The sequence below is a fragment of the Hemicordylus capensis genome, chromosome 1, assembly GCF_027244095.1.
Source record: "Hemicordylus capensis ecotype Gifberg chromosome 1, rHemCap1.1.pri, whole genome shotgun sequence".
Classification (NCBI taxonomy): domain Eukaryota; kingdom Metazoa; phylum Chordata; class Lepidosauria; order Squamata; family Cordylidae; genus Hemicordylus; species Hemicordylus capensis.
The window spans coordinates 154,904,763-154,925,584 of record NC_069657.1 but is presented as its reverse complement, the minus strand read 5'-3'; the positions used below and the strand labels follow the sequence as shown (position 1 = coordinate 154,925,584).

Sequence of the window (20,822 nt, the reverse complement as noted above, 5' to 3'; positions counted from 1 at the left end):
CATATTTAAGCATGTAATGCTGCTATAATTTCACTTTAACATTGCTTAGTTAAGATCAGGCTGCACAAAAACTAGATATGGTTGAATATGCAAATGTGAAATGTTGAATACAAATGCTAACCTTCTTGTTTCCAAGATTTATCATAAACTGGAATGAAATTCTGTCTCAGCTGTTACAAGAACAAGGACTTACTACATCTTCTCTCGATTTGTCTGTGTAATTCAAATGTCTTCTGGCAGCTCTCTCATGTGTCTTATATTTGTCTCCCCAGATGGAATGCCATTTGTTTGGTGGGTTGGTCATGGCAACGAAAAACATCCTTACTGGGGAGGGTCTCATCCAGGAGTCCAACAGTGTGCATGTGGATTAGAAGAAAGCTGCTTGGATCTGAGATACTTTTGTAACTGTGACGCAGATAAAGAAGAATGGTAACTATGGAAATTTAACATTGTTTCAATGCAACTAATGGTAGTCAAAGACAATGAGGTCGTTCTCAAAACTTTGGAAGCAGGACTGGGGAGAAGTCAGGCAATCTGATGTCTTCCCCCAGACAAGCAGAGGCCATCTCAGGACCCAGCATGCTGCACACCCACACAGGTGGTGGCACAGTGGAGTTCCAGAGCTGGAATCGGGAGGAGGAAGTCCTCCCATGTCCCATTATGCCCCATGCATGAAGCGGAGCAGCTGCTCTGCTCAGCACAGCCATTCCTTCTCCCCAGCTCACCTCCCCAAATGGAGGCAGGCCGGAGGGAAGCCCAGCTATCCAGCAGCAATCGCCCACATGTACACACGCTGAGGTAGAATGAACCATTGGTTTGTTTTACCATGGTACAAAGACAGGTAGAAAAGGTGGGCTACAACAGGCTTGAAGCATCCAGAAGTAGAGGGCTCTTGGTGCTCCAGATAACACGAGCTTCCTGGGATAACCCAGGCAGCTCACGTCGTGAGAACAATCTCATTATCTAAATTATACTCTGTGCTTATTAACAGCTTGTACAAGTTTAATGGAATCAGATGATGCATTCAGATTTTGCCTTTTGTGTGTGTTTGGGTTGCATGCATATGAAGCTACCTTATACAGAGTCAGATCTAGCTCCAACAAGCTCAGGATTGTCTATACTGACTAGCAGTTCTCCACAGTTTCCCAGCACTGTGTCGGAATACCAGGGATTGAACCTGGGACCTCCTACGTGCCAAGCATGTGCTCTACCACTAAGCTGTGGTTCATCATGGCTGCTACCAAAGTATGAAGCCAGCTGTCAGCTCAGGGGATCTCAATTTAGATAAGCAAATTTACAGTTTTGTGTTGTAGTATAACATTATTGAGAGTCTGCACCCAACCCAATGATCTTTCAAATGTATAAAATTGGCCAATCCATGCAAAATTTAGGACTGCAAGAGACTATAAAGAGTGAGTCTTACTGGACACTTCTTAACTTGTAGAATTCCTTCCCTGGAGAAAGGTCAAGATCTACATCTGAGTATTGTCTGTGAAGAGTTCACCATTTTTCTCTCTTATTTTGGCCAACTCCCCTGTCCTGAATGCATTCCATACACTGAAATGATTGAAGATGCCCAGGGATGCTAGTGACCCTTGTATGCATTTGCATACACATGGATCTCAACTTTTGTGGCACAGGCCTGTAACAAATATCCAGTTAAGCAATGATGCAAACAACACATTTTTGTGCATTTGCTGCCTTAAACTGAATAACTGAGCAGTGCTTGACTTGGGAAAAGAGACAGGAGGCAGGAACGCAGCATATGATGTGCAAGATAGAAGCCTTGCCATTTATGCTCAGAAAGTTTTACTTTAAAGAATAAGAATTTCTTTCATTTTTTTACACCTGACCTATATTACAGAAAAATTATGGTGATGCAGTATAAATCAGTGGTGAACTAAAAAAAAAAAAAAAAACAGATACAGTAGAGCTGGAAAATGAACAAAAGAGCACAGCTATTATTATCTGTGATAAAGAATAGTTTCCATGATAGGAGATTCTAAAGAGACTTGGCATTTTTTCAGATTAAAAAGAAAGTGACTCCATCAGTACTGTTCTGATAAAGGTGTGTAACTGTTTGAATACTTTGGATGTATTTTAGGTTATATCTGATCCATGAAAGCTTTTCCCTTGAAAAAACTTTGTTTTGGGGAGAAATCTCAGCAAGCAAGATACAACTGATAGGCTGTATATTGCCTTATGATGACCTGATGAAATGCACACAGAAAGCTTATTTAGAACAGACCACAGGAGCATTTTGTTATATAGCAAATAATTGGCTAGTAGAACACACTGGATGCATTCACAGCCAGCATAGATGAGTTGAAAAGCAGCCATGCTTAGAAGATAGGAATATCATTTGCTGCTGTTTGGGGTGGTCAGGGACATCGGTATAATCAAGCTGTGTTCTGAAGAAAAATATACTTTAATATTTTTATTTCCCCTGACTCCATGATGACATCACAGTTATCTATCTTTAAATGCAATCATATTAATTTTTATTTTTAAACATGCTCACTATTTTCAAGTGCAAGAAAGGTCACATTCCTGGAAGAAGAGCCTGGATTAAGTGTTCCTCTGTAGATGAACTGGCAATTGGCAACCAATAATGCTAGGGTTTGTTTTTTTAAGAATAAGCGTGCAGTCTGAACAAGGAAACATTGATTCTCTATCCCATTAAACAGCAACATCTACAGCTGTATTTTGAATGAAAAATGCCTGCTTCCTGCATTAAATGCCACACTTTCACGAATCCAAAAAAGAACAATTAAAGGCAGTCTTGTGTCACTTGTGAAATTCACTTTAATGTGTTCTTATAATCCTGGACGATTTTAGGATGCCACTGGAAATTATGAGTGGAAAAATAAGGAATGAACAGGGTTGAATCACATTTTTTAATGCTTCTCGGGGTTAGACTGAGCAAGAGTTTTCCCAAGCAAATTGAGAATGCCCCACAGAATCCCTAGAAAGGTGACTGAGCTGACTTTTTAAGACTGCCCTTAATGATGTTGCCTTCTAATGTCATTGGCCAACATCCCAACAGTGTACTTGCATAAGGATGTTGCACTAGCACAAAGCTACTGTTGCTTGCACAGTGCACTAAGTCTAGAGCTTGCATTCCAGACTAGTGTTTCACTCATGGAAATATTTTGTGCTTGCACAACAGGTGTGCAGCCTGTGGCACACCTCATAGGTTTTAAAGGATCTTTTGTGCAATCACACAATGGCACGAGTCTGAAAATCCCCATGATTTTGTACAGCCACATGGTCTTGTTGCGCTATTGAGATTTTGTTGCACAAGCACATCTTTACTCTAGAAGCTTTATGGGCAGCTATTTTAATTTGAACTTTTTATATGTTTTGTTTTAAAACTTCTTGGGTTGTTGTATTGTTGTAAACCACCTAGAGATTTCAGTAGTGGGTGGTATACAAATATATAAAACAAAACAAAACAAAATAAATAATACTCAGAATATCATCGACTGATTTTACAATGCTGCCTGCTTTTTTGATTTTACAATGCTGCTGCCTGCCTCTGTAATGTGGCTGAGCTTATTTAAACTTGGCTGCAGTGTGTGTGGAAGAAACTAATTATGCTACCTGCTTCTGAATTTTTAATCACTATGCTGTACTGGTCTCAAACTTTAAGGATCTGGAGTTTGCTTCATTGGCCTCTTTCCCATTTACATAGCTGTAGACATCTGCTGATAGCACACTTTTTTTCCAGCTCTACTGTATCTATCACAAATTTCATTAAATATCTATGCCACTGAGCTTGCCTTCCCACTAGAGGTTTCATTAACATAAAAGGAGAAGATATACCGATAGGGTACCATAAGGGATGAAATTATATTTAATGACACCACTGCCCTACCATCTGTTAGTGGGGGGGAAAGCTGTGAATAGTTTTGCCTAGAGACATGACCAGTTTACAGTAGTCCAAGCTTTTAGAATACAAGAGAGTGAGCTTTTTCTGACAATGCATTTATTACTACAGAATGATGAAAAATAGGCACATATGGCTGCTGTCCAGTATCTTGCTTGTTGCTTGCTACTCTGCGGCAGCTCATCATACAATTCAGTCACTTAAAGCAAAGCTGACCAGTCATTTCAGGATTAACAGGCCACATTCAAAACGTATTAAAACTTACACCCAGGGATGCTGGTAATTTCTGTAGCATTCACATGCACCTCATAAATGTGCACTGCACCAATATGGCTGTACAAACTCAGGGTGTGGTCTGAAGGCACATGATGCAGCACTCTTGCTTAAGCTAAGCAGGCCTGAGTCTGGTCAGACTACCTGGAAACCTTATGTATGCCACCTTTAGTCCATAATGAAAGAAAGATGATATGCATTTCAACATCAAAGAAAGGCAGTGGATATGATGAATATTTATATACCACTTTCAAGAAAAGTTGCCAAAGTGGTTTACATAGATACAAATAAATAAATAAAATGGCTCCCTGTTCCCAAAGGGCTCACATTCTAAAAAAGAACATAAGATAGACACCAGCAGCAGACACTGGAGGGATGCTGTGCTGGGAATGTATAAGGTCAGTTGCTCTCCCCCTGCTAATCAAGAGAATCACCTCTTTTAAAAGTTCCTTGCTCAGTTCTTTAATCAGTAACAATTATGAAACCCAACTGTCAAATACCTTGATGCAGTCTATTAATATCTAAATTGGAATCTACTTGCCTCATTCATTATCTTCTTTCTTGATACACACACACACACACACACACACACACACACACACACACAAGCACACACACATATAGATGGCCTGGCATGTAGCCAGCCTATCTTAAAGTTCGACACTCCTACCCTATTAAGTCAGTTTTATGGTACACCATCTTTTCTTTTCTTCCGGGCTCCCAGATTAATCAAAACTTGAGTGAGTTTAATATGCAGTTTTAAACTTTGCGAACCTGGATTTGAATGTCAGATGAGAGACCTATTGCATTACAGCAGATTATATGGGACAGTAGTAAGGCGTATAAGGTCCTCTAAGGGCCTTTCCACATAAACAGTTTATTGTATAATAAATTCATGTTTGTTTCTCACTTCTACACAGTCCTCCTCACATATTAACTCAAGGATTCACCTCTGCTGCAGGAAGATTTTATTTCCTGTACTCGGAAAAATGTGATGCAGTCAACAGATTGTGCATTTGTTACTGTGGGCTTTGTTTGTTTCTTATAACCCCTAATGAGTGATACGGTTACCATCATGTATCATACTGAGGGCCTTTGACTTTTGACTTGAGCACAGTTCTTCAGAAACTGTGTGCTCCAACAAAACAAGAGCCATTTCTAAATGTAGCAAATTCCCACAAGAAACTCTGTCCTGATCCTTCAACAATGGCCCATGAGTTGATCATTCTTTTGTTCGTTTTATTTTATTCTGAAAAGAATGTCACCTTCCCCCTCCTTCCTTCCTGCTCTGGAATGTACAATGCAATTACATGGAATCCAGCCTATATGGTTTGGATTGAGCCAGTTCAGATGAAACTCAGCCCGCCACCACTCTTATGTGTGATAAGACTAGAGCAGGCGTCCCCAAACTGCGGCCCTCCAGATGCTGCCGAACTACAACTTCCAGCATACCCAGCCACAAAAAATTGTGTCTAGGGATGCTGGGAGTTGTAGTTCAGCCACATCTGGAGGGCCACAATTTGGGGATGCCTGGACTAGAGCCTTGTTGTGGATCCACCCAGCACTACATAACTCATGGGTGAATGTCCTTTACTCGTGTGTAAAGGTAATCACCCAAATTGCCTTCAACACATGCTGTAAAACTATTGGCCCACTCCTTCTTCTTCTTCCTCTTCCCCTTCCCCTTCCCCCTCCCCCTGCCCAGTGTAGGATACTAATTCCGCACTACAGCAAGACTTGCTTACCACTTCTGGTATGTGGCTGTATCACAGTATTGTCACTGAAAGGGACTTGCAGGGGCAATGTGCAAAGAATAAAGTATTATTAGGACATGCTTCCATTGATTTCACTGGGAGGTCCTGTGTTACTTATCTGCTAGATCAAACTAATCTATTTTGCTACCCTTGAAACCCATTGAAAGCTTTAGCTAGTACCATATGTTAAAGCTTGTGGTGAGCAGGTTTAATCCCTTATTTCTCAGGGCAGTCATTTATTTATTTATTTATTTATTTATTTATTTATCCATACATACATACATATATACCCCACCCCTCCACTCCACTCCACTCCTGCTTGGGGCAACTCACAACATTAATAAAATAGATATGATGTAAAGTAAAAGATTAATAAAACTAGGCAACTTAAAAGATCAGGCTAAAACCACATTTAAAATTACAAATGTTAAAAGATTCAAATTAAAAGTTTTTTCTAACAAAAAAGCTAAAAATTAAGAACTAAAAAAAGCTGCTAGATATAAGCAGCTGATTAAACATAAAAAGGCTTCTTTAAAACGTGTTTAATAGGTTTAAAAAAACACACTGAGTGAGAGAGCATGGCAAAGCTCTTGGGGGAGGGCGTTCCAAAGCAGAAGGGCCACAACCAAATAGTCCCTGTCTCTAGTACCCACCAACTTTTAACCTTTTCTGTTGTCATTTATTTTGCTTTGTTGTAAACTGCCCAAAGACGTATGTTTTGGGCAGTATAAAAATATGTTAAATAAACAAACTGGATTTCTGTTAGTGGCAGGGCCATGAACAGGGCCTGAGATGCTGAGCAGAGGGCCCCGACAGGTTCAAATAGGTGAATGTGGTCTGACAGGTACCCCGGCCCCAAGCTGTGTAGGGCTTTAACGGTCAAGACCAGCACCTTGAATCTAGCTGAGAAGTGGACTTGTAATCAATGAAGCTGCTGCAGTTTGGGTGTGAAACTCATGAAGTGACTTGTGCCCACGAGCATCCTGAACCAGCTGAAGCTTCCATACCATCTTCAAGGGCAGTCTCACGTAGAGCTCATTGCAATAGTCCAATCTCGATGTTACCAAAGTATGAGTGACTGAGGTCAGGTCTGACTTATCCAAGTAGGGACACAGCTGGCTTATCAGCCATAGCTGATAAAAAGCAGTTGAAGGTGTCAAGTTAAATACATCCAAAGCAGCATGCCTTGAGGTGTGGATATCCTGCATATCAATTTTGCAGATCTGTTGACAAACCGCACGTACAGGAAACTGTTCCATTCCATCTCAAAGTGGCGTTGTGTTCCTGGCACAGGGGGCAGAGCTATCCAGCTCCTCTCTTTTCTAAGTAAACTTCATACATAGCCCCTTCTTTTCAGTTCAGCCACACAGAGGATGTCACCCCTTCTTCTTCTTCTTCTTCTTCTTCTTCTTCTTCTTCTTCTTCTTCTTCTTCTTCTTCTTCTTCTTAATAATAATAATAATTTGATTTTTATACCGCCCTTCCAAAAATGGCTCAGGGCAGTTTACACAGGGAAATAACAAACAAATAAGGTGGAACCCTGTCCCCAAAGGGCTCATAATCTAGCACATTATCTAGCACATAATGGCTGTGCTAGAAAACTACTGTTTGAATTGGACCCCACCATTGTGGTTGTCGAAGCTTTTACATCATTGTGCAATTCCATGAGTGTTGGCATTACATTTGCATCAAATCCCAGTTCCTGTTCCTATGTGCTGCTGCTAGAGATTATATCCTACCCTATGGAAGTTTAGATCAGCTGCAGTGGTTTTCCTAATGACTCACCTCCAGGGAACCAAAAGCAGAAGCCCCATTTCTGCTCTGCGTCATCAGTTTCCTGCCATGCTGGCTTTCAGGGAAATGAGTGTGAATAGATAAAATTCTAGCAGTGCGTAGCAGTGAGATCCCTGATGTTTTACCTTTTTATCATTTCAAAATGTGTATCCTTTCGTTAATTAGCTATTACATGTATTTTATCTATTCACACTTCTGATCCACTCGACATATTTTTAAAAATTATAATGATAAAAAGAAATATATTTTTAAAAGATAGATGTGGTAATTTCAGCTTTTATTTATATGCTTTTTTTATATATGCATATATATATCTAGGACCAATGATACTGGCCTCCTTTCCTTCAAAGACCACTTGCCAGTCAACCAGATAGTTGTCAGTGACACAAACAGACCTAATTCTGAAGCTGTTTGGAGAATCGGCCCTTTGCGTTGCCATGGAGATAGTGAGTATCAGCTCTTTCGGTAACCTTATGCATACGCTACACAAGAAATGTATAAAGCTTTGTTCTATGGAATACCGGCTTTTAAAAATATTGTAAATGCCCATCATATTTCAAGAAATATATTGGGCGTTATGTATGCAGCCTGTTTTCTGTTAGGTTGGATTCAAACTTTGCACTTTGTGAATGGAATCACCTTCCATCCACAGAAGGATCCCTTCTGCGAGTGCAATTCTGTCTGTTAATGAAAAGAGCTTCTGTTCACAGAAAACCAGGTTAAGGTCCAGCCCAGTATGTTTTGTGATAAATTTATTTTTCTAGTAGAACTGGCTTGGCATTGTATAATTGTTTTTCTTGCTTTGTTACAGCCATTTCAGTTTTTATAGACTATTTCTTTTTATGTCTGTTAAAATATGTAATGTGCATTTGATTTGCAACTCATATTCACTACCTGCTTCTGATTAACTATAGAGAAGGTGGTTGGTCTTTGCAGGACAGTTCTGGAATGCCGCTTCATTCATCACTGAGGCCTCCTACCTTCAGTTCCCCACTTTCCATGCAGAGTTCAGTGTGGACATTTCCTTCTTCTTCAAAACCACAGCTATCGCCGGGGTATTCTTGGAAAACCATGGAATGAAAGACTTCATACGAACTGAAATAAGCTGTAAGTGAATTTGATGCATTGTTCACTCTATGTGGCTCAAATGGTGGTATCCGTAAGATGTTGTTGTTCTAGTGAGATTTTCTGTGTTGTTCTAGTGAGATTTTCGAGAAGATCTTGAAGAGATTGTGATTTAGTTTCCAAAATGGGGAAAGCTGTGACCCCTTGAACAGAGACTTTGAATGAGATGTGTTGATGGTATTTCAATTGACAGGAACAACAGGAATGCAGAATGATTTGAACTCTGCAATTGAGAGCACCAATAATCAACCAAGCCATGTTCCCTGAGAACTGGGATTTTTTTCTGCTGCTTTTCAAATCTCCATCACCTTCTACCCACAAGAGAGAGGGGGAGAGAGGACCTAACAACTCACCACCAAACCTTGCAACCTACTGGAGTCTTCCTGAGACTAATTATTTGTGCCACCTGGTTTAGTTTTGTTGGAGTATTTTTGGGTGGGAACATTGTATGGCTCAGCAGCTAGCAGCCAGAAGGCCATGGTGCAACGACAACATCAACCAATATTTATATAACAGCATAGCTAACATCTCAGCCACTCCCCCTCATTGTCATCTCCAGCAACTAACACGAGTTTACCAAGCCCTAACAGATGCTACAGTATGCTGAAATTTCTCACTGTGTCAAAATAACAGAGCCACGCATCCTTCTGCAGTCATCAGAACAGCGATTGTGGCTTTTCTGAAGATTCATAATTGGCTTTAGTTAAAAATGCACAGAAGCAATAAGCTAACCAAGCATGCTATGGCAAAGGCCATTCAAAACGTAGAAAAGAAAAAGACGGTGCTAATATCACCCCTTCTCCTCTCCCCTCCATATGTACACACTATTGATTTGCTCATCTTAGGTTTTATGTTTTGATAGCTTTTAACTGTTAGCTGCTTTGGGAGCCAACCTTGGCTGAAATGTGGGATATATATGCTGGTATAAATACATGAACATCCGCAAGTTGAAGGGTCTGTGTGAGAGGATAGAATTTCACATTACAGCTATGTAAAATTTCTGTGTATGTGCAATGGAGAGTGAGAATGAGCATTACTACTAAGGGGCTGCATAACTTTCGCCCTCCAGCTGTTGTTGGACTACAGCTCCCATCATCCTTGTCCATTGGCTACTGTGGTTGGGGATGATGGGGGTTGTAGTACACCAAAGTTGTACATTCCTGTACTAGTATCTGCTCTGCTGTGTATGTGTGTTTGCATCTGTTTGTGCACATGAACATCAACAGAAACCAATTAAACTGGTCAAATGATGGACCATGCACCTGAGGATGGCCCCTTTCCAGACACAGGTGCTCCCAGTTCCTTCTCCCCAGACAAACATCAAATAAAGTTGCAGCAAACGATTGGGATGAAGACTCACCAGTTGTGGTATCTACTTAGGCATTGAGCATATTGTAGTCACAGTTTCAATTAAAGCAGTGACAGCAGGGGGAGCAATTGTCAGGCTTTGCCTTCTGTTTTAGAACTGGATGTAAAATGACAGGGGCTATCCTTTGGGACTGGGTGCAACTGTGTACGCACACATGCATAATACTTCAAATCTCCCTAGAGAAGGAAGGAAGCTTCTTTTAAGCCCAATGCCAGCTCTGCTGTGCTGTTGATGTTTTCTCCCATCTGGAGCAGCACACAAAATGGCTGCTTTCCAGGGTGTATGAGATCAGTTATCAGTCGTTCCCCTTGCCTGGAATTAGATGTTCTTGGCTGATGGTAAATAGTACTTATGCAATATTCCTTTGGAAAGTCGTTGGCATGCACAGGAACACGAAGAGAGAGATCCAAAACACCCAGGGGGTCATAATGGTTCTTTTGTGGCTTCTCAATCATGTAGCCTCGCTCTGGGACTGAATTGCAATTACTGCCCAACACATTAGAGAAAAATCTAATTGGTAGTTTTAACTTATCATTTATTCTGCTGGTTTAGTCTTTTAATGGAAGGGGGGAACACTGTTGTGGATTTGGAGTGAAACAAGGTCCTTTGGTTCCAGATTCCATCAGGCTGAACAAACGTGGAATGAAATGCCATCATTTCATAATATGGCTATAATAACTTCGACATAAAATTTAATAAAATAAGGCCCCCAAGGCTCTTTGATTCATTAAACCCATGGTAAATGCTGTGGTGCATTATCACTAGGTAATGAGGTATGGTTTAGTGTTAATTGCACATCAAAGTCCTATTTGGTTGACACTTCAGTGTGCTATATTTCATTCTCAAGGGCCATTTGAAAAAAGCAGAGCTTTGACATGAAATGATGTCAAAATAATGACATCTATCAAGATGATAGTTTAGCATGCGCTTTGATGAAAAAAAGAAATGATCAGGTGGTGAAAAATGTGAGAAAACATGGAATTGGTTCCCCCATTAGCTTTAAATTTCTTATGAGAAGCCTTTTACTGCACGTCTTATAAACCACATAGATACTGAAACCTACTAAAGGCCTTTTATTGAGTACATTCCACAGATCAGCTGCTGTGAGAAAGGATCAACCTAAACTCATTAAAACCAATAAGGTTAGGTTCATTTATATAGCTCTGCATAGGATTGCAGCCAGGGTGCTTTGGCAGATGTAGTTTTATCAGGACTCCTACCTCAGCCTTGTCTTGAGGTGCATACAGAGGCAGTTTAATAAGAATACAAAACAAATCTTGAGTCATTTCAAGTAGTCCACTCTTTATTGTGAGATAAAAAGCACCCTCCCCCATTTAAATCCTTGGTTAAGTTGTTTTCCATGAGCCTCAAGGTACCTCACACTCTCCCGTGAAACAACTATCTGAGCCACTGATACCACATTTTGGTAGCCCCCTTCCCTTCTGTTTGTTGCCCAGGTTTTGCAGGGATGGATTATGCAGCTTCCCAGCACATATCAGTGATTTAAGCAGTAGAACCATTCCTACGATGACACCACCAGATCCTCCTAATTTGATTCCATTTCCCTTCAAATCACTAGGGAGAGAACCTTTCTGGCTTTTGTCAAAATAGAAAGCGGACTTTGAAAGGGCAGAATTGAAAAGAGATGTTTAAAGGCACCAGTGATTGAGTTCCTTAGCACTTCACAGATTTGAATAGATACTAGATATTCAAATCCTTTGAAAGCCCATTCATTATGGACAATTTCTTCTCCCTAATGATTGGTTGTGTTTCAACAAGTTATTCATATCTCTGAAAATATTTGAGTGAGTTTAAGATTGTCATTTCATATCGAGATGACCCTGAGACAAAAGAGGGGCTTTTTGCAAACATTTTTGTCCTATGAAACATTATCTTTGTTTCAGTAACGTTTGAAAAAGCAGGGAACATTACCCTCACTCTGGTTTAGCATCTATGTGTTATCACATAGTCAATTTAAAATGGCTATATGATGTTCTTGCAAAGATGACAGAGTAAGAGAAGTGTTTCCTGCCCTTATTACGAATTCTTTGTGACAGTGTCATGTAGCTTAGTCTGGCTGACTACATGGAATTATGACATCAAATACTGAATGTATGAGTGGCTTTATAATGAGCCAGACCTTTGGTCCATCTAATCTATTATTGTCTACTATGGCAGTTGCTTTTTAAGTGTCAGGCAAAGATTTTCCCCTGTCCTGCTTCCTGAGCATTAAACACTTAAGAACCTTTAATTGATTATGCTTGTGATGGAACTCAAACTCTTCTACAGGCAAAGCATATGCTCTGCCACTGAGCTACATCCCATCTCTTACATTAACTGGAGAAGGACAGCATGAAAGCAACAGTAAAGAGAAGAATTAACTGCTATAAACTAGTGATGCAGATGAAATTCTCTAAATTCTTGCAAAATAATTTTGGAATATCAAAAAAGCATTACCTCAAAGGGGAGATGACCCCAGGAGTGTAGCTATAATGGAGTGGATGGGTTCAAAGAACCTGCCCCCCCCCAGCTTCACGCCTCCCTATTTTCTTCATTATCTCCCTCACTCTGAGAGGCCACTGGGAGGAGGGGAAATCACAGGCCTCCTCGCTCCTAGCTATGCCCCTGGATGATGCCTGTTCCCAAATTTCCTCCCTGTTCCTAGAAGGAGTATAAAGTAAAAAGAGGCCCAGCCACTTGCCAAATCTTCCACACCCATACATACTACCCATCTTGAAAACCTTTACTATCTCTTCCTCTCCCTTTTATGCTATATATATATCCACTAATCAAATTACAGGTCTCTTCTCCCGCCTCTTTCTTTCACATATACACACATAGGCCACATTCAGACTTAACATGTAACCACAGGTCTAATGGAGCCATGGTTCTGCACCCCCTCGCCTTGCTTTTCCATCCACGTTCGAACATTGGGAAGAGGGGCCTCTCTGAAGTCAGCGAGACTTCAGAGAGGCAAGGGCGCTGGCTGTACCGGCTTCCTTCTTTCTTGAAGGACAGCCCACACAGCCAATGGCAGCCAGAGGGAGGGACAAATTTCCTCCCTCAAATCCATTTGTGATGAAGGCTAACAGTGGTGCCAGCTTTTGGATGTAACACTGGCACCACCAAACTGGAGGTTGGGATGAGGTAACTTAGAGATAACTGAAGGTGACAAGTGGAGTTTTGGAAGGGAATCCACAGGTCCATTTTTTCCCCTTTAATTGCAGTTCACCACATTTAGACGTTCGGCTAGCGAAACTGGAGGTGAAGGGACCACCGGTTTCGTGTTACACCTGAACCTGGCCATAAAAAGCCTCTCCACAGTCCAGACCACCCACTCTGATAAACTTTCTACCTTCCAGTAGACATTTCCCTAGATATTCACAGTGCCTCCTTTTCTTCATCCTGCTTGCCCTGCATTTTGCATAATCTGAATGCTGCTGCCTTCTTTCTGATTTCCACTATGGGAGTCCTAATCTCTTTGTTCTAATCATAGCAGCTTCCTGTCAGTGCTGGGTCATGGGAAGCCACTAGAATACATGTTAAGATTCTGAAGTCAGAACTCAGAGGGCCTGATAGAGAACCAAGAGCAAGGGAACATATTAGGAACTAGGATCAGGAAGCAAGCAGGGAGCCACTACTGCAATGAAGAGTCAAAACCAAACAGGCAAACTGGGAACTATGATCAGGAGGCAAGCTATGTGTTGGAGTTGAAGCCAAAAGTCAAAGTTCAGCAGACAAATAAGAGCCAGGAGCCAACAACAAGCCAGAAGTCAAAGACAAAACCAGAGGTCAAATTGAGAACCATGATCAAGAACCACAATATACCAGGAAAACCTTGTAATGTAGGCAAAGCCTTAGTCCTGAAAGGAAATCTTTATGTCATTTATGTCCTGAGAAGTTCCAATGAACAGGCTCACTTGGCAGTTTCATCCCAGGGCTTGAGAACTCCGTGTTTGGCAAGGCTGCTGTAGTTTAACTGGCTGCCACATAAGGAAGCAGTCTGCAGGTTATCTGATTCCCTGTCTTAAATATTGGCAGTTGCTGACACCCCCACTGTTACCCCACTACCAAAATTGGGTTCCTAAAGTAGTGCCTCAGCAATATTCATAGGGAGGAGAAAGGTCATTTCATCACGCCCACAGAAGCATAGCACTCATTATGTTGAAATTCAGAGAGTGCAAACATTTAGCCAGTGAATCAGATTTATAACCAAGGTGACATATGGGAGAGAGAAAGTGAACTGCGCCATGTTGAGGTTTACTGGCAAAAGTGAATGGTCCAATTGTTATTCTGTACACAAACCTGTATTCTTGCTCTTGTTCTTTTCAGCTCCTAAAGAGATCACTTTTGTGGTAGATGTTGGAAATGGCCCGGTTGCGGTCACTGTCCAGTCCACAATGCCCTTGAATGACAACCAGTGGCATTATTTGCATGCTGAGAGGAATCTCAAAGAAACATCTCTTCAGGTGGATAATCTTCCAAAGAAGACCCTGGAGGCACCAGCTGAAGGACATTTCCGATTGCATCTGAACAGTCCGTTATTTGTAGGTAGGAACAACCTACAGAAATTTATTGCTTCTTCTTTTTTTACAAAACATTTTTCACATGCAATAGTTGGATATTTATTTGAGGTATCAGATGTTGAATGAGGCTTTGCAGATGTTGGACTACAATAACCATCACCTCTTTTTATTAGCTACTGTTGCTGGAGATGATGGGAGCTGCAGTCCAACAAACAGCTGGAGGGCCAATGTTGTGCAGCCCTGGTCTAAGGGCACATAATACAGTCACTTTGCTGAAGCTAAGCAGATCCTGGTGTGGTCAGTGCTTGGATGGGAGACTCATATATGTCACCTTTAGGAATTGGACTGTAGCTCAGTGGTGGAGCATCTGCTTTGCATGCAGAAGATCCTAGGTTGAATCCCTAGCATCTCCAAGTAGGGCCTGGATAAGCTACTGCCAGTCAGTGTAGACAATACTGAGCTAGATGAATAATGGTCTGATTCAGTATAAGGCAGCTTCCTATATTCCTATGCTGATTCTGTAAATGTGTGAGGAAAGAGTAGAGGCTGCCCTACTGTTTCTTAGGGTCTTAATGGACAACTAGAACTCTTTGAGGCATTTAACAGTCTGCTAGAAGATAAGCATTTTGACTCAATGGACTCATTTGTCTTGGGTCATTTCAGTGGAATGAACTGGTATCAGCTCAGTCAAGAACTTCTACTCAACAAGATGATGGATTTCTCACTTTGAGGTTAAAAAACTGAGACTCGTGTGATGCAAGCAGCTTATGAAACACTAAAGAGATATCTTGTTCCTTTCCTCTCTCCTTTTTACTTAATTAGAAGGTGTGTTTGTGTGTATAGCTATAATTTGCTGTCAAGGTATTTGGGTATCCCATCAACGAATCTGGTGAGATTATACATAGGTAACAGTACTGTTCCTTGCATGAAGAAACCATGACCCTGCAGCCTCTCATGCTGATATCTAATGTTCTTACATCAGTTTGGGCTATAAGGCAGAAGGGTAACTTTTGTGCTGGTGCATTCTGAGTTGCTGTAGATCAGCAATTGCCTCTATGTCACGAAAAGGGTCCAGAATTAGGATGTAACTTAATAAATCCTTATTATTCCTATTCCTTCAGAGTCATTAACTTGTCACTCTATAATGTATACACTCTTTGATGGTAAGGATTCTAACTTATAGCCTAAGGCTTTGTGGCTGGTAGCTTTTCTTTACTTCATTCATTCTCAAAATGAATGAAGTAAATGGCTTGGGTTTGAAGTATTTAAGAAAGCACCTTCTTCTTCATCAACCAACTGTCTGTTAAAATAATCTGGGGAGGTCCAGTTGCAGTTGCCACTGGTTCGGTTTGTGGCGACTGAAAACAGGGTCTTTTCTAGAGTTGCCTCAGGACTCTAGAACACACTTCCCAATGCAATTAGACTTGCCCCTTCTCTGAATGTTTTTAAGAAGGACCTGAAAACATACCTGTTTAGTCAGGCTTTTAGTTTATAGTTTTAAAGCTTCATTTTAGAGTTTTTATTGTATTTTAAATTCTTTTAATTATGTTAATGTTTTTATGGTTTTACATATATTGTGAACTGCCCAGGGACATTTTGTATGGGGTGGTATATAAATGTATTACATGATGATGATGATGATTAATAAGTAGTCAGTTCTTTGATGACATACAATTGAAAGTCAACAATAGCACAACATGGAGGTGGTTAAAGAAGGGGACACTGAAGAAAGAAATGGAAGGTCTCATTTTTGCAGCCCAGGAACAATCACTAAGAACAAATATTATAAAAGCAAAAATTGATAAGACCCAGAAAGACAGTAAGTGTTGGTTATGCAAAGAAGCGGATGAGACAGTTGAGCACCTTGTATGTTGTTGTAAGAAAATTGAGCAGACTGATTATAAGGAAAGACAAAATAAAGTTGCTGTGATGATCCACTGGGACTTTTATAAGTATTACAAATTGCCAGCAAGTATTACAAATTTTACAAGTATTACAAATTGCCAGCAAGCAAGAATTGGTGGAATCATCTGATTGAGAAGGTCACAGAAATGAGGAGGCAAAAATCCTTTGGGATTTTCAAATACAAACTGATAGGCATTTAGCGCACAATACGCCGGATCTGACAGTCATCGAGAAGAGTAGGGTTTTGATAATTGATATTGCGATCCCAGGGGATTGACGAGATGATGAAAAACAATTGGAAAAAATAACTAAATACAAGGACCTTCAGATTGAAACTGAGCAGCTCTTGAAAAAGAAAACAATAGTGGTGCCAATAATTGTTGGTGCCCTTGGTGCAGTACTAAAAGAACTTGAACACCATCTTGACACCTTGGGCATCGATAAAATTACAACACATCAACTACAGAAGGCCACACTACTCGGGACAGCACAAATACTACAACGCTATCTTTAATTTTTCTATAGTCATCCTAGACCCTTGGAAAGGGCTCAATAATTAAAGTACCAAATCCAGTCAATAACATCTGGGAGACTGTGTGTAAATAGCATAATAATAATAATTTACCAGGCAGATAGATTACTGTTGTTTTCTATTATTTTATATTGGCAGAAAGTGAGTAGTTGAGATAAAATTTGGAGCAAGGACTGTGTCTGTCTCAAACCCACTTTTCAATCTGCACAGCCATATGGAAATTTAAAACAAGATCAGACACAAGTAGTCAAAGCTACAGGTTTTTGTATAATTTGATATCTTGTGTGTGTCCCACAATTTGGACTAATTATCACCCCTCTCGTTTGATGCTGCCCAGTTAATTTCATGACTAATCCTAAATTAATTAGGAGGGAGGGGTGTTTTGTTTGCCACTGTCCTGGTAAGCTTAAGACATAGCACAGTTTGCCTCTCATTAATTGATGTGAAACCAGTTTAATAGCTATTTATTGTTTAGCTGCACCAGAGGCGTAACTAGGGAAAACGGCGCCCGGGGCAAGCACTGAAATGGCGCCCCCCCACCGTGCCCCCCCATCGCCCCCCCCCCACATACTACATTATACTTAGGTTTTTCCTCACAAGTGCCCGCCGCCGCCACCAAGCCAGGCCACTGACTGGCCGCCAGGCGCCAGCAAAGCAATGGGGGGGGGGGCGCAGGCGGCGCGGAAGGGACCGCTCATGGGGAAGGGGGCACTGACGCGCTCCCTTGACTGCTGTAGCGCTGCTGCACTGAGCAGGAAACATTTGTATTAACAAAAAAAAATTAATTTTTTTTTAAAATTTGGTCATGGTGGCGCCCCCCACGTGACCAGAAAAGATGGCGCCTGGGGCACGTGCCCCCCCTGCCCCCCCTATAGTTACGCCTCTGAGCTGCACACATTTTCAGGATGCTATCAGAAAGATCAAGACTTCAGGATGCTATTCAGAAAGATCAAGACTTGTTAGTGGGAAGTGTGCAAGCCCACTACCAAGTCCCTGACTGATGCTGAAATGATCGGCATCCAGTCCTGATGCTGATCAGCAGGTTGGAATGGCCAGCATCAGGACTGGAAACACAGGCAGACTAGGTAAAGACAGAATGAAAACATCATCAGAAACTTGGCAGGAAATTAGAAGTAATGTTTTCTAGCAAGGAAAATCAGAATTTGCTTAGCACCTCCATCTGCTTGCTAGGCAGATCCACCTGTTCATCATTTGTAGTTTTCTATCCACCACTTGTTTGTCCTTTTTTGAATTCTGCTTGTCAGTGCGGAACATTTTAAGGCATATTTATATGTGACAGTGAGTGTATAAAAATGTACTTGTTCAGAAATCCATGCTTATGGATTATGATTGTAGGAGTCCATAGTTAGGAGTGAGCCCAGCTGTGACACATGAAGCCCCCAAATTCTCCAGGTTCCCTGGGAAGGGTATAATTTTGGAATATGATCTCAGGGGTGCCCCAGGGTGTCCTATCTGCCTCTAGTCCTGGCTCATGATGAGGCCTGTGATGGGATCCTCTTCTCATCTATTTTCAGGTCTGGGAGATGTCACATACTTGCCTAGCATAGGATGCTACTTTAGTCACAGCAGCATAACCCTCTGCTTACCCTCTTTAGTATCAAAAGTGGCACCATAGAATGTTTGTGCTTCATTCATTCTTAGTTCAATAAGTGTTTCACCATAGATTAGCTGGAGAACTTTTACTACTCTCACTTGATCCTGCCCAGCATTTAGTGCAATTGCTTGAGCTTCTCATCAATATAGGAAAACAATATGGGAAAACCATGTTTAGTAGTATAGATCACGGTTTTACCTTTTGTGAGGATGCTTCTGTCATGTGTGGGAAGAAGAACCCTACGTTATTGCAGTTGTAATTCTTCTATTTGGATATTCCTAAGATATGTCATTATCTTTATTTTGATCTCCAAATGGAGATAGAGACACTATCTCTGAACATCATGTAAATGCAATTGTACAAGGGTTCAGTTACCAAGTACATACAGATGAAGCTAACAGAAATTCTCTCTGCACCAACAGTGTCAAAGTACATTTGCAAGAAGGAATCTATTGGAATATTGTTCCCTAGATGCCAAGAATGCAAACTGGACATTTTTCATGAACACTGTACAGTATTGGGCATATAAAGATCACTGGGCCTCACATTGCCCAGACATGAGACACAGAGTGTTGGTATAAAATAAGGACCACGATTTTATTAACTCATAATCAACTTATTAATAGGGATTGGCTCTCCACCCCATAAAGTGTGGTATGACCAAGCATGCGCCACCAGGGCATGCCTCACCTATGTTATAGGGCGGCACACCTTGGCTCCAGGTAGCCCCAGTGCTCTAGAGTGGGGGCTTGTCCATAGCAGCTGGCCTAAGGCGAGGCCTCTGCCATAGCAGCACCCCCCAGTAGCCATTCAGAGATTCCGTGGAGCTTAACCTGACAGAGTAGATCAACCCAGGGCAGGTCTCCCTGAGCCGTGCAGTCTCTAGAGAATTGCCCTGGCTGACCTATAGACAAACGCTTGCCTGAAAGTGTTCTCCAGCCTCATATGTCATTTCCCACTACACTGTACTTGCCAAATTGTGACCGGGAAGGGTTATAAACTTAACTAGTTAACCAAAGAACAGTACAGTACAGGGCAGGCTAAAAAGGACATGCACAAACAGCCAATCAGGTGAACACCCCAAAAATTATTGCCCGGCCCCAAAAGATGACCAGCTTAAACCCAGAATGTACCTTAGGGAGGGAGGGAGGGTGCCTTCCAGAGACGAACTGAGGCTTGCCGGTGTCAGATCTGGTAGCATATCCAAAGCTCCGCCCCCTGCAGGAGCCCTTTAGCCAATCAGAAGCCCTGAAGCCTCGTGCTTCTTGCAGGGGGGCTGGGGCAAACCGGCCATGGCGCCCAGTTGGGCACCAAGCAGCATGAAAACTACTACTGCTACTACTACTACTACTACTAACCTCTGCTAACTTGGCAAAAAGGCACCAGGTAACTGGCCTTCTCCACCCCCAACACAGCATCCCTCCAGTGGCTGATGCTGGTGTCTGTCTTATGATTCTTTTTAGATTGTGAGCCCTTTGGGCACAGGGGTCCATCTTACTTATTTATTATTTTCCTGTGTAAACTGCCCTGAGCTATTTTTGGAAGGGCAGTATAGAAATCACATACATACATACATAAATACTACTATCCAATAAAATGTATATACTGCTCTTCAGCAGCAACAACAAAGCTCTCTAAATGATATATAAAACCAAAGGAATAAGAAGATGGTTCCCTATCCCAAAAGGGCTTGCATTCTAAAAAGAAACACAAGGAATACACTAGCAACAGCCACAGTAAGGGACACTGTGCTGGGATGAATAGGAATTGTTGCTACCTTCCTGCTAAATATAAGAGAGCCAGCCACCACTTTAAGGGGTGCCTCTTTGCACAGTCAGTAGTGATATGAAAATTGTTAGGGTAGTCCCACATTGAAACTGACAATTTGGTATGCACAAACCCAATCCACCTGATTACAAAAAATGTTTGATGGGCACATGATAGAATTTAGATGAGTAAGAGTTTCCTCTTCACATACTTGAGCCATGCTTTGACTGGAGAGGCAACAGAGGATTTCCAATGGAAGTCAGAAACATAAAT

General features: G+C 41.4%; 1 protein-coding gene across 4 annotated transcripts in view; it reads left to right on the top strand.

Moving 5' to 3' along the window:
* CNTNAP5 (contactin associated protein family member 5) overlaps positions 1 to 20,822 on the top strand; it is a 593,632-nt gene that overhangs the window by 474,602 nt on the left and 98,208 nt on the right. For all 4 annotated transcript variants that reach the window (XM_053258168.1, XM_053258161.1, XM_053258176.1 and 1 more), the window contains 4 exons: positions 273 to 429; positions 8,029 to 8,156; positions 8,647 to 8,817; positions 14,537 to 14,755. In XM_053258168.1, coding sequence (XP_053114143.1) covers positions 273 to 429; positions 8,029 to 8,156; positions 8,647 to 8,817; positions 14,537 to 14,755 — 675 coding nt within the window. The remainder of the gene's footprint in view (positions 1 to 272; positions 430 to 8,028; positions 8,157 to 8,646; positions 8,818 to 14,536; positions 14,756 to 20,822) is intronic.